The 13,891-nt window shown below is 48.1% G+C and overlaps 1 protein-coding gene across 4 annotated transcripts in view; it reads right to left on the bottom strand.

Annotated features, from left to right (window-relative positions):
- The window catches only part of LOC308580963 (class I histocompatibility antigen, F10 alpha chain-like), a 54,309-nt gene extending 41,183 nt beyond the window's left edge, over positions 1-13,126 (bottom strand). For 3 of the 4 annotated variants that reach the window (XR_014004859.1, XM_081183318.1, XM_081183317.1), the window contains exons 1-4: positions 13,002-13,126; positions 7,731-8,006; positions 4,747-5,022; positions 1,532-1,819 (exon numbers count right to left, since the gene is read on the bottom strand). Coding sequence is in view for 3 of the 4 variants with exons in the window: in XM_081183318.1 (XP_081039444.1) it covers positions 1,532-1,819; positions 4,747-5,022; positions 7,731-8,006; positions 13,002-13,077 (916 nt within the window). In the remaining variant the exon portion in view is untranslated. Of the gene's footprint in view, positions 1-1,493; positions 1,820-4,746; positions 5,023-7,730; positions 8,007-13,001 lie in introns of all 4 variants that reach the window. The other variant, XM_081183319.1, reaches the window with a different exon arrangement.
- Positions 13,127-13,891: the final 765 nt, after the last annotated feature.

Genomic DNA, 13,891 nt, shown 5'->3' with positions numbered 1-13,891 from the left:
AAGAAGGAAAAAATCCTCTCGACCTTAGTTAGTTAGTCCTTGCTTTAGATTATTTATAAGACGGGGAGACGGACTTCCTGTTTACGTCTTCCCCGATCGTGCCTAATTCAACAAAAAATTTTCCTTTAAAAGTCCAATTTCCGTACTACTCACGGGTTGCTGCTTTAGGGTCCAATTGTTCACAAGAAGAAGTCAGCGCTCTCCGACCATGGCATGCAGCTTCACTCCGTAGGAGAAGCAGTCGACTCACAGCACCGCACCACTCACCCCGTCTCCCGTTCCGAAGCCTTTAAAAAGGCTACTTCACGGGTCGGGGGGGCGCAAATGGTGCCCGCCGAGTCACCAGGTTCACAGGCTTCCCCGCCTGTGATTTTTAAGGGTCCCCGCGTCGCTGCAGCGGCAAGACCCAATCCTACGGAGCCGATTCCCTCCGGAGCTCAGAGGGAATCCGCCATTAGTCGATCACGCTAATCCGGGTTAGCGAGTCTTCCAAATAAAAACATCTTGAAGGTCCCAGGCCACAGAGAGGTTAAGCTGGCCTCAACTAGAGCCAGGGCTTTTTTGGCTGTGGCTCCAATCTGGTGGAACGCTCTGTCACAAGAGACTAGGGCCCTGCGGGATTTGACATCTTTCTGCAGGGCCTGGAAAACAGAGTTGTTCCACCAGGCCTTTGGTCAGGGCACAGCCTGACTCCCTCCTTTGGCAATCTTCACAGAATCTATAGCCCAATGGTTGCCATCAATTTGATTTGAATTAATTTTATAATGAATGATTTTAGAATGTTGTACTATTTTATTGTTGTTAGCCGCCCTGAGCCCGGCTTCGGCTGGGGAGGGCGGGATATAAATAAAATTTATTATTAATTATTATTATTATTATTAATTCATGCTTGCCTGCCTGTGAAAAGGAGTCTTAGGTGTTGGTGGGGATGTGCGTTCATGTGCTCCTGCTGGGGAAAAGGGAGTCTTGCTCTTAGACATTCTGCTTTGGTTCCTGCAGGCACAGCTTTCCTGGCGGAGTATAAGAGACGAGCGTTGTTATTAAAATTTCTGCTTGCTCTTCCCAGCGGTGTGTGAGTGTTTGGGTTGAGTGGGCATGAATATCAGTTTTTGTAGCTGGGCGTGCTTGTGAGGAAGAGCGAGTGAGAATCTTTTTCACTGTGAAGTAGTGTCACTCTGGGACTCCCTCTTTTAAGTTTGTTGCTCCTTTTTCAGTCGCAGTGACTGTAAGTTTGATTTTGAAGAAGTAAAATATGTGCCCACATTCTTAGACATCACAACTACTTGGGCTTAAAGGCAAAAAGGTGACGGCCAGTTTTCAGCTACGACATCCAATTTGAGTTTAAGGCCTATGAGACACTTGCCAGAAAAGGCTGCATCTCTGCTGAAATCTACAGATTCCGATTCAGCTGCTTCCCTCCAGAGACATAGACAGGATCCAACTGGGGTTCCCCATCTGAGGAGTTGGGTGGAAATCCCCCTCCCAGAGCCCACTCCTTCCCCTCCTGTCTGTCTGTCTGTCTGTCTCTCACCAGGCTCCTTCTCCCAGGCCACGTCCAGAGGCTTCTCCAGGCTGTCATGCTCCACGCGGCACCGGAAGCGCTCCCTCTCCTCGGGGTCGATCTGGACACTGAGCAAGAGATAGTAGGTCCCGTCCGAGTTGGGGGCAACCAATCCTCGGAGGGTGCCCTCCTGCCAGACCTCCCTGTCCTTCACCCAGTTGGCATCAATCTCCTTGGGGTAGAAGCCGTGGACTTGGCAAACGAGGGTCTCCAGGCCGTCATAGTCTGCCTTCCTGGTCACCTTCACCACCGGAGCCTCTGCAAAAAGGGCCGCATTGGGGTTAACAGAGAGACATCCACAACGGGAGCCTGGAGGAATCCTGTATTTTTTAAGAGCAGAGGAGCAGGGACCCAAGGGGCAACCTAGTCAGAATCTCACATCTGCAGAAATATTTTTAATTTAACTGTGAATAAATGGGATTCCTCAACCTCCCTTGGGATCTTCCCCAGTCTGTGTCTATGTTGGAACTGTTTTTAGATGTTTACCAAAGCAGACTCCTTTGGGAGGGAGGATTGGTACAAATTAAATTAATTTATCATCCCGATAAAGCTCTAGCACTACTCAAACATGACAACTTGTGGTTCCAAGATTGTCCTATGGAGCTGCCTCTAGGCTGAGGGGGCAAATTTCACCAGGTCCCCAATAGTGGGATGCATTCAGATCCTTCCAAGTTGCAAGTCATGAACTGATCCTGGTTTCTCTCTCGAGGGGGAAGAAATCCTGGACTCGCTGCTCTCTGTTCTCCGGGACTTTTCAGCCCAATAGTTAGTGAACAAAGCCAACAGCCCTGGGAAAGACAGAGCTCCTTTCTAGTTCTCCCGCCTGCCCTGAAAGGGTCCCTTGAGGTTGGAAAGGGCCCATCTCCCTTCTCCACGGCAGCCTCCCCTGGAGTGGAAAGGGCAGACCAGGAGGCCCAGTAAGCCAGCAACTTACGCACATTTAACTTGAGCACATACAGCTTTACGCACTTGCCAAAAATATTCTAAAAACCAAAAGGAGGAGGCGGGCGTCTGAATCCAATGTGTTTTGACTATACACAATTTTGGCTTTAGGCACAATTCACAGAATGTAACCCTTGTTCAAAAACTGGCTCCCTGGGTAGCTGTTGTCTGACGGGGCTGTTCCAGGATCCCACCCACTTTGCAGTGCCTGGACTGGAAACTCCGGTCTAGGAGGGGATGTGACTCTGCTGGGGGGAGCAGGAAGGAAGGAAGGTCAAGCCCTTTCCCCACAAAAACCCAAAACAAGTCCTCCCCTTCCCCCCCTCACCTGTCCTCAGCAGAACCTGCATCCCAAAGAGGATGATTCCCAGCCTCCTTTGCACGTTGTCACCCTTGAAAACGCTTCATTGTGGCTTTTGAGGTGAAATCCTCAACCTCAACAAATATGCTCAGTGTCTTTGGGGTGAATTATCACCAGGCCCACATAGATGAATTTGCTCAGATCTCTCTAAACACGGCTAATACTTATGTGTCATTCCTCAAAAAGCAAGGGTGCTAGAATTATTTCATTTTCAATTAATGTTAGTATCAGCAAAGCTAATAGAGACAGGAAGAAAGCCAGTCAAAACACTTGATCATTTGATTGGCACCTGAGCCAGATTCCTGAAGGCGGAAGAGTGGACTGTACCATTTCAAGGCACGGGGTTGGGGAAGATGACACTTCTGAATGTTCCCCATGGAAAAAAGTAAAATTCCTCACAAATAAATAATATAAGAAGGTAGAAGAGGGAATTTCCATACTCTCTCAGTATGTGCTGGTTTTCTACTTCTAGGCCACGAGTGGCTAAACTACAGACTTAGTGAGGGGGCTGCATCCATATTTCATGGCTCCCCACACATTTTCTATTTTAAAAAAGGTTAATTAATTTAGTTCTAAATACTTTTTAGCGCGGCCAACTAAAAAATTACATGAAATGTTAAAGTGTTCCAATGCTGCTTTTCATCGTTTAGTTAAGATTTAAAAATACCGAAGGTAAATTATCCCACTCAATCAGGATTACACACGATTTTTAAAATAAGTTCAGTGGTTTTATTAGAAATTGTTAGTTTTCTGAAAATGTGTGTTGGGGCACTTTGATACACTCTAAAAGTGCCCCGCTCGTGTACAATAGTGCCCCAATATACAAGTTTACAAGAAATCTCTAAACTAATTTCCTACCTATGAAATTTGAAAAGAAAAAAACTGTTGTTTACTACGTAGCCAAAGTCATTTCTAAATATAATATGACCGATTATCAAGTGTCTTATCTCAGGAAATATCCAGGATCTTGTATGTTTGTCTTCCCCATTGTAGAAGATAAGGCAAGCATTGAGTTCAAGGATGTTGTTTTGCAGTTGCCAAAACCAAATTTCTCAAAGGACACATCTCGAACATCATCTCTATACTTTTTCTTTTGACTTCAGTGGATATAATGTGCAATAAGCATTTTGTTTAAATTACAAGCATTTTGTTTAAATTACTATTTTTTGACTACCTAATGTGAGTTCTTATACTTTTTAAAGGGCTGATTATGATCTCTCACAATAAAAATTGTTTTTAATTTTTTTTTTTGTAAATAATTACCATTCTCATACAATTTACTCTTTTTATCAAAGTGCCCCATCCACTGTATCAAAGTGCCCCGTAGGTGGGGCAGAATGATACAAAACCCATTTTCTACTCAAGTCATTATATTCTCATTATCTTCAAACTTTAATGGTTCTTTTGATTGCTATTATAATATTGATTAGTTATGCCATGCATAAAGCAATATTTTTTAAATTATTTGGCTCATTTTGGGACATAAAATATGAGAGTGGATTTTTCTGCATCAATCTGCCCCACTTTCCCCCTACCCAAGTGTAAAGGCAGAAGGTTGTTCTGTATCCCACCTCTAATCTGCCCATTTCATTTTTTTTTTTTACTGAATTTAAAATGCATTTTGCTTTACTTCCCTGCTGTTTCTTTTTGCCCCCTCCTCCTGTTTGTCTTTTGCCATCCCTTATTCTAGCCAAAGGGGCATGGGGGCCTGTTTTTAAGCATCTCTCCCCCCCAATCATACTCTAAAGTGACCCCTTTTCTCCTCCCAGTCCCAAACTTATTTCTGCCTCCCCCACCAAGAAAAGTGTTTACTTTCAGAAAGGAAGACTGGGGGGGGGGGATTTGTAGGGACACTGCCCCACTGAGCCCCCCTCCCCCTCACCTGTCCTCAGCAGAGTCTCCTTCCCGTACTCCAGGTATCTCTTCAGCCACTCAATGCATTCCTCCTCCAGGTACTGCTTCGTGTACTGGTTCCTGGCCAATTCAGCATCCAACTTCCTCTTGCTCACTTGGGCCTCCATCTCGGCTGCCGTCCAGGTGAGGGTCTCCTTGTTGAAGGCGATGAAGTCTCTGCCATCATAGCTGCCCTGGTAATACCCTCCTTTGCGCCCGTCTGAACTCAGCTCACAGCCGTACATCTGCTGAAGGGTGTGGATCCCTGGAAGGACCAGAAGAGGCCCAGAAGGTCAAGGGGGGTCAGAGCAGCCCCTCCCCCCATCATCAAAAGAGTCCAGGAAAAAGGATTTATTTGCCTGAGACTCAGGGAAGAGGCAGCAGTCAGAGGGGAGAAAAATCAACCAGCACTGTATCTTTCTGAAGGCTCATCCACATAACACGTTCACTGAGGGAAACGCTACAATCCTGAGCCTATGAAGCCCCCCTTTAATTGCCCCCCCTCATCGCCTCAGTTATTGTTTTAGTGCTGGGAAACCTTTGGTGCTGTTAGGGGCAGGGCTAAAGTCCTGAAGCAGGGAGCCTGCTTAGGTAGTGAGGAAGCATATGTTACGGTAAAATCTGGGTGCGAGGCTGCTCTGCCACCCAGCTCCTCGGACTAAGTCCGCGGGTCCCTGCGCAGGAAAATGAGCTCAGCCGGAGACAGGAGCAAGCTGCAGAAGATCCAAGTTTATTGCGCAACAGGTTCAAGGCGAGATTGAACAGCGAGAAAGGGGTGACATGAGTTTTTGAAACTTCCCTCCATGTCCCAGAATACAATGCAAAATACATCATAGTTACATCATGAATACATTAGAAAGAGGTTGGGTTACACAGATTACATCATGAATATTTTAAAGAGAGGTTGGGTTACACAGATTAACATATGGAGGAGGGAGGGGGAATATGCAGAGCTGGAGATATGCGTGGATAAGTGCTTCCTGAGTACCGGTGATGAGAAGACAATAGTCCAGGTATGTAAAGTCTGCCACCTGGCATTGCCCGGAGGAAAGGTTGGGCAGAGTGATTTGACTGGATTAGGGTCTTCCTGAGTACGTGACTCCTCGCTCAAGGGATTATGGAGGCAGAGGAGGTGTCATGGAGTCCTGAAGAAACTGAGTTGATCGACACCAAAACCAAGGAAATCGGAGCTGCGGTTGATTTTATACGAATTTTAGAAGTTTTTAGTCCGTTTTAGTCCATTCTTATATTGATAATTGAAGTCGGAAACAAAATAGATACATTGTTGCAAGATTTGACACTTTTATGGGTTCACGAGTTTCGCTTCCATTGTTCTCCCAGCGGGGAGCTGTCAGCAGCTTGTCAAGAGGTTAAATGAGGTGTGCAGGAGCTCGCTGAGCTAGCTCTGCAAAGCGAATGCATGGTTCTGATTGGGTAGAACACAGCCATTGAAACGAATGGGGGATACAGTTTGATACGGTCTACCCACGATAAAGATGGAGCAAGAAAGAGGCTTAAGAGAAAGAGGCTTAAGAGTTTGGGCTTATTTTGCCCGTGTGGAAAAGGGAAAGGCACTTTAATTTTGGGGCTTGGGGTGCTTGTGCAACGGTGTGGGGGCTGAGGGGTGAATGTAGGGCTGGGTGCCCTTGAGGTCATCGCCTCGGACCCTCTGGTGACCGGCGGAAGGGTGAAGGAAGGCACCCCCCTTCCGTATCACATAGAAGCCTGGAAAGGTGCAAAATCATAGAGATCTCTCCCACTTCTGAAGTTCTGCTCCAAAATTGCAATTGGAGGGGGGAGTCACTCAACTTTGGGGCTAAACACAAATGCCTCCCCCCACCCTTCCAGCATGCTGGCTCCTTTCACACAACTAACATCTCATAGGGACTAACATCGTTTGACTCATTTCAGAAGGAAGTTTAAAAAGCAAAAATGTGTGCCAAGAGGCTTTGGCCAGAGGTCTACCAACTTTTACTGAGTTTAGTGATTCCTGTCGTAACAGTTCCAAGGCTGGTTGAGGAAGGAGGCAGAAATCACCATAACTGGACAAAGGGAGTGAAAGACCTTTCTAAAGGGTCCCTAAGTGCAGACCATTAGAGAATAAAGTTAAGTACAGATGTGAAATAAATGCTGGAGATGTGGGATCTTATGCAGGTTTACTCAGAAGCAAGTCCCACAGAGTTCACTGGGGCTCCTTCCCTCCCAGGTAACTGGCCACACGTTTTCCAACTAAAATCAGACAGGGTGAAACTCCCAAAATAACACAACCCAAAGTGCTTAGACAGCAGATTATTTCTGATATTAATGGGCCCTGATCCAGTTCTGGCCTAATGCTCCTTTTGGACACAGGACAGTTAAACATGGCAGCCCCAGTGCTTATGGTTTTAACCATGTATTTGCCACTCTGACCCCCAAAACCCAGTCCATTTGTGTTCGTTAAAAAGGCTTCTCTTTCAACACTGTGCCAGGGAGAGGGAGGGGCTTGGTGATGGTCAGAAGGGTCAGCCAATCAGCACCTCTGTCTGGGCAGCTGGCTTCTCCTTAAGCAGGACCAGAACTCAAGGCTTGCTTGTCTCAGCCTCAGGATCCCACCCTTCTCTTCCCCTCTCAAGAGGAAAATGAACTAGACAGATTCCCACCTCAAAAGGCCTAAGCCAAGCCCAGTGTGGAAGGAAGCGCAGGCAATGGAGACATTTCCTGGGTAGGATGTGCAGGTCCAGAGAGTGTCATACTGGGGGGGGGTGTCTTTGCCCTTCAAGTCTCGTTCTATGTCCCCCCCCCCACCCCATACCTTCCCAGCCCCCATTAATAACTTCATTAAGGGAAGGGGAGATGCCTTTGCCCTGGTGGAGACCCCCACCCTCCATTTCCTTTCCTCCCAGCAGCCCCCTCCCTGTAATTTTTGCCCTTGGAGGAAACGTTATGGGGGGGAGGGAGAGGTTTGACTCTGTTCCTCTCCTGCCTTCCACTCACCTCCGCTCTGGTTGTAGCGATTCTGCAGAGTCTGCAGATCCACCCTGAACACCAGCTCAGAGCCCTGAAGTGTCTGAGTCTCCCTGTGCCAGTACTGAGGATCCTCCTTCTCCGCCTTCTTTATCCAGGGAACTAGGGACAGATATTTCTTGCTGTCAGTGTCATACTGAACAAATGGCTGGTCATCCACATACCCCACAGCAATGAACTGGGGCAGCCCCTGGCCAGGCTCAGACATGGCTGTGTAGAAGTAGCGCAGGGAGTGAGAAGTGGAGCCTGGAAAGGAGAAAAAAAGGGGGCAGAGAGTTAGGGGTCCTGCAGATGAAGGCAGCAGCCTAATCCTGCTGCCCTAAATTAGGAGATCCAAAGTTCAGCCGGGTTTGGGGGAGTTTGTAGACCTGCCCTTAAACACAGAGGAGGCAGAGCAGAGGAAGCCTAAGAATCAGAGAGTTGGAAGAGGAAAAGATAGGATATAAATACAAGTAACAACAACAATAGTCCATGGAGCAGAGGGCGAGAAAAAGCTCTGCCAGGCAGCACTAAATCTCTCCATGTCTCTGCTGAGGCTCCATGTGGGGAGAGAGAGGCCAGCCCCTCCCTTTTTGCCAAGGGGGCAGGAATTGCTCCCCACTTGCAAGCGCCAAGCTGATGAGAGCTCCCACAACATTGTGTGTAGGCTCAGGATGCAGGCACCGAATGGAAGCTAAGCAGGCTCAGGTCTGGTACGCGGATGGAGGGGAGACCAGACGAAGCAAAATCCATATATTGGGAGAACAGGAAGCTGCCTCATCAGACCACTGGTCCAGGTAGCACTGAGTTGTCTGCCCTGACTGGGAGTGGCTCCCCAGGGACTCAGGAAGGGCTCCCCCCCCCCCAGATGTCAAGTTCTGCCCCTCTGCCCTCCCTCCTCTCGTGTGCTGCCATGAATTACATGGAGGAAGAGAAGTGGAATATTAAATATGAAAAAATAGTATCTCACAGACTTACTGTAATGTGCACAAAGAAGAGCTTGCAGGATCTGACCAATGGCCCATCTAGTTCAGCATCCCATTCATCTGGGAGGCCACTGTGAGAAAGGGGTGCTGGACTAGGCTGGACCCTGGCCTGAGGCAGGCTCTTCTTCTTTTCTGGGGGTGGCTCATATATGCAGAAACATGCATAGTTCAGCCACTCTCTTGGAGTCGTCCACCACCTGACCCTCTGGCGCCATGCGCTGAACAGGTCTGACCTGGGTCTTGCTTCCTGGGCTCTGGAAGGCTTTGGAAAGATCTCATGGGAACTCAGGAGAGCCCCACAGGATCTCGCGAAAACCTTGCACAAAAAGAGCTCTCTGCCTGCTGCATATATAATTTGTGTGATTCCAGCAGGCCACCTCTCAACAGCATAAGCTCAAATCATTCAGGTTAAATGCATCCAAGCTGGGAGTTTCCACCAGTTTTCCAGGGACAGGTGTCAAGTTAATTGGCCTGTGATTCCCAGGATCCTTCCGGGATCACCTTTTATAATTGGTGCTTAAATGGTTCAGTGTTGCAATCTTTCAATGGTCTGAGCTGCCACCCACAGAGTGGGTTCCCCACTTGAAAAAGAAGGCCCCACTGTGATAGCAGGGGCAGGAGGGCAAATGCAACTTTGGGGCCAGGTCTCAACATGTGGCCCCACATCCCCTTTCCCCACACTTGCCCCTTCACGAGATCGAACACAGGAAGGGGGCAAGTGTGGCAAAGGAAGAACCTCTTATCCCCAAAAGGGCTCACTTTCCCACAGGCTGCACCAGCTCTGGCCACCAGGGGGCCTAATGAGTCTCCACAGGAACAACTAACAAAGACTTGGGGAGAGATTGGAGGCAGAGGCTTCAGCATCATATCCAGAGCTGGCCTGGCCAGGAGGCAGCCCCACAGCAACACACACACACACACACACACACACACACACACCCCTGGACGGAGAGAAGCCGAGTTGAGTTCAGTGAGAGATGGGGCATTTCCATGGCGGAAATTGGGGGGCACAGTGCTAAGGGGGGAAGTGCAATTCCTCTTTGTTTCAAGCAGCAAAATGGGATGTATTATTATCATAATCATTATTATTATTTATATATCACCCTATACCCAGAGATCTGAGGGCGCTTCACAGAACGAAATCAAAATCTAAAACCACAAAATATTCAATCAAAATAAAAACAACAATGCAATAACACCCCCCCAAAAAACCCCCCACATTTTTAAAGGGCATAGGGTGTTGATCAAATCAACCAAAGGCCTGGTTAAAAAAGAACGTTTTTGCCTGGCGCCTAAAGGTGTATAATGAAGGCGCCAGGTGAACTTCCCTGGGAAGAGCATTCCACAGAGGGGGAGCCACTGCAGAGAAGGCCCTGTTCTCTAGATCTCTGGAGGAGGAGGCAGAGCACACAAAGAAGGGCTTCAGCACCCCCAGACCCAGCTAGCCCCCCCCCACTCCAGGTGCCAGAGCAGGTAGCTCTGCCCCTGCCTTGATGGTGTGTCAACTCTGCTACCTCCCTCCCGCTCAGTTTCCTTTCAGGCAAGATCAAATGGGATCCACCTCTAAGATGCCCCCTGTGGCATTTGCCCTCCTAGGTGACATCCTGCTGGGTCATAAGGAAAGGGTTAAATGAGTGTGAAGAGGCCAGTGGGAACCCAAGGGGAGGAGTTGGAGTTGTTGAGAAGTCAGTCGGGAGTTAGAGAAGGAAGAGGGAGGCTAAGTCTGTGGGTTGGGCTAGGTTGATGTGAGAGAGTGAGAGAATCTGTTGAGAGAAGTCAGTTAAACAGTTGGGATAATCAGTTAGAAGGTATTAGGAAGGTATAGGTCAGAAAAGAAAATAAGATTAAGAAACTGACAAGAAAAATTATCTGAAACCATAAACTTGTTAATGCTTATAAAATAAACTTGCTTATTTGATTTAATGTTAACAACTGTCTGGACTCCATGTGCACCTGAAACGGGTTGGTGGCAGCGGGGAAGCAATCATAGTGGTGGCACAGGGATCAATAGACGGTCAAACATCCGGGGGCCCTGTGTGATCGCCACACCCCCTGCTAGGACGAGGGCTTCCCCCACTTCAAACCACAAGAGCTCAGAGCAAGGCTGCCTCTGGTTGTGGCATCTGGCTAAACAACACAGGCAGTCCTGCTCAGTGGTCGGGAGACAAAGAGCCACAAAATGAGGAGGAATCTGAAGGAAGCAGGGGTCTCCACCACCCTTTGCCCAGCCCTGTAGCACAGTGAGGGGGCAGCCCCCCCCCATATCGAGAGGGTTCAAGAGAGAAATAACAGGTCTTACTCTTTAGTTCTCAAAGCTTAAAGTTACTGTGAGAATTTGTTGTTGTTGTTGTTGTTGTTTAGTCGTTTAGTCGTGTCCGACTCTTTGTGACCCCCTGGACCAGAGCACGCCAGGCACTCCTGTCTTCCACTGCCTCCCGCAGTTTGGTCAAGCTCATGTTTGTAGCTTCGAGAACACTGTCCCACCATCTCGTCCTCTGTCGCCCCTTCTCCTTGTGCCCTCCATCTTTCCCAACATCAGGGTCTTTTCCAGGGAGTCTTCTCTTCTCATGAGGTGGCCAAAGTATTGGAGCCTCAGCTTCAGGATCTGTCCTTCCAGTGAGCACTCAGGGCTGATTTCCTTCAGAATGGAGAGGTTTGGTCTTCTTGCAGTCCATGGGACTCTCAAGAGTCTCCTCCAGCACCATAATTCAAAAGCATCAATTCTTTGGCGATCAGCCTTCTTTATGGTCCAGCTCTCACTTCCATACATCACTACTGGGAAAACCATAGCTTTAACTATACGGACCTTTGTTGGCAAGGTGATGTCTCTGTTTCTTAGGATGCTGTCTAGGTTTGTCATTGCTTTTTTCCCAAGAAGCAGGTGTCTTTTAATTTCGTGGCTGCTGTCACCATCTACAGTGATCATGGAGCCCAAGAAAGTAAAATCTCTCACTGCCTCCATTTCTTGCCCTTCTATTTGCCAGGAGAATTTGTATGCACAAGCAACTATTAAACAAATGCTAGTATTATATTCATACCATTTTCCATTAGAGAAGCACAAAAACTATTTACTATAAAAGCAAACAATATTTTTTTTTGTGGGGGGAGGAATCACAAACATAAGAAAATAACCAACCAACCCAAACTAGATAATCATATTCTTCCATAGATAGGATCCGAATGCAAAACAAATCTTATCTCCCTCATCTCATAAACAGCAGGGGTCAAGGAGAATTCAAAAATAATCTCAACACCCTATTCCCCCTTCCCACTCAGAAAAATGCCCTGCTGCTATCTCCAGATCTTTCTCCCATGAAGAATACGCTTGTCTCACAAAAGTTTAAAACATTTTTCTTTGGACAACCCTATCCAGACAGGCAAATGCTGACATGTTTTGACCTCTCAATGCTAATTTTAGTTATTTTTTAATGTTTTAAACTGTTTTTATTATTTTACTATCTCCTGTAAATCAATAAGTTCATACCACAATCCAGCAGGATATACATTTTTTCAGTTAAACAGAGAACAACCCCAAAAGGAGAATTCTCCCCAAAAGGAGAATTGGGGGGGGGGGAGAATATAAAAGGAGGGGTATTCAAGGGGAACCGGGCTGTAGGGTGGGGGCCCCCTTTTGTTTCTAAGGAGTTGTTTGTGCCCTTCGTGCACAAGGGGCTGTACAGAAATGGCAGAAAGAAGCCCCCTGAATGATTTAGGAATTTTGACAGGCAACAGGAAAGGGGTTTTCTTGGTGGGGGAGACTGGGGGAGTTACAACTGTAAAGCAGAAGAACCTGGGGATGAATGTGGCTGTGAAAGGGAACTCCTGAACAACACAACATGGGGAATTGCGGGTGGGGACCCCTTATTCAGACGTTTACCCCGCAATGAAGTCAGCTCTACACGCGTCCAGCTCCCACCCCCAGGCTGGTCTCCAGAGTTTTTAGAGCGGCTGAGGGTTACCGTAGATTAGATTGAAGAAGGAAGGTAAAAAAATAGACGAGCGAAGACTCTGTATCTGTATCTCTCTCAGACACAGACACACACACACACACAAATCAGAGTCAACACGAAGCTGCGGGGGGCGGGACAGGCGAGTCACTTCCCCCCCATTAATCCTGCCAACACCTTCAAGCTTTGTTTTGGTCTTTGCTTGAGCCCCGAGCCCAGGAGTGACGCGGTCCCTGCCCCGGACGGCATACAAAACAAGCCAGGTCTGGGAAACAGATGTTTGGGAAGGGATTATTTTCTCCCCCCGCCCCAGACCCCACAGTCCTTACCTGCGCAGTCCAGGAGCAGCAGCAGGTGGACAGCCGCCCCCAGGATCAGGGGGGGCCAGCGGAGGAAGACCCCCATCTCCCCCCCAAAACGAAGCGCCCTTTTCCTTCTCCCTCCTCCGCCCTGAGACCCGTCTGCGGAACCAGAAGCAGCGAGAGCTGGGATTGGGCGAGAGGAAAATATTCCGCCAATCGGAAATCTGAGCGCAGATGGCGGCAGCGGTCGCTGGGCAGAATTCGAGACACAAGTGGCGAGCGAGGCTGGAGAGGGAACGAGGAAGTTCTTGCAGCTCCTCGCCGGGAATCGCCGCCTCCCTCCCTCCCTCCCTCTCTCCCCCCCCCCCCGGCAGGTCTTCCTGTCCTGCCCTGCAGGGAGGGCGGAGGGGGGTTGCCAGGGGAGGACCCCAGGTTCAGTCCTCGCATCTCCAGGGGGGTCTGGGAATCCCCCCCCTCTCTGAAACTGGGGGGAGGGGCTGTGAGATCCCCAGGGAGATGCGTTTGTGGGCGGAGTCTGTAAAGCTGTCAGTCAAGCCCAACATTCCCAGAGGACTAACTGCCTCTATGTGGCACTTTGTCTGTTGGTCTGTTGCTGCTGGGAGTGTTGACTGGTAACTTCTGGGATGCAGAGAGGGAGGAAGGTCAGGTGGTACCCGGTGAGGAAAATTTCATGTCAGCCCTCCCCAACATTGAATTTTATTTTTTTTAAATTGCCTGCAAAAATGGCAATTTTACGTTATTTCATATTTTCTTACAAAGGAATGTGGATTCTCTGCCTCTGATAACAAGTAGGCGACTATGGACAGATACTTAAATCTAAAGATGAATTGTGTTTTGGCTTGTGTTATTTATATATTTATTCTATATTTATTTAATAAAATTATTAAAAATTAAAA

This window comes from Podarcis bocagei, assembly GCF_964188305.1.
Source record: "Podarcis bocagei genome assembly, chromosome: 2".
In the NCBI taxonomy this organism is placed as follows: Eukaryota; Metazoa; Chordata; class Lepidosauria; order Squamata; family Lacertidae; genus Podarcis; species Podarcis bocagei.
This window is presented reverse-complemented; position numbering and strand designations above follow the sequence as displayed.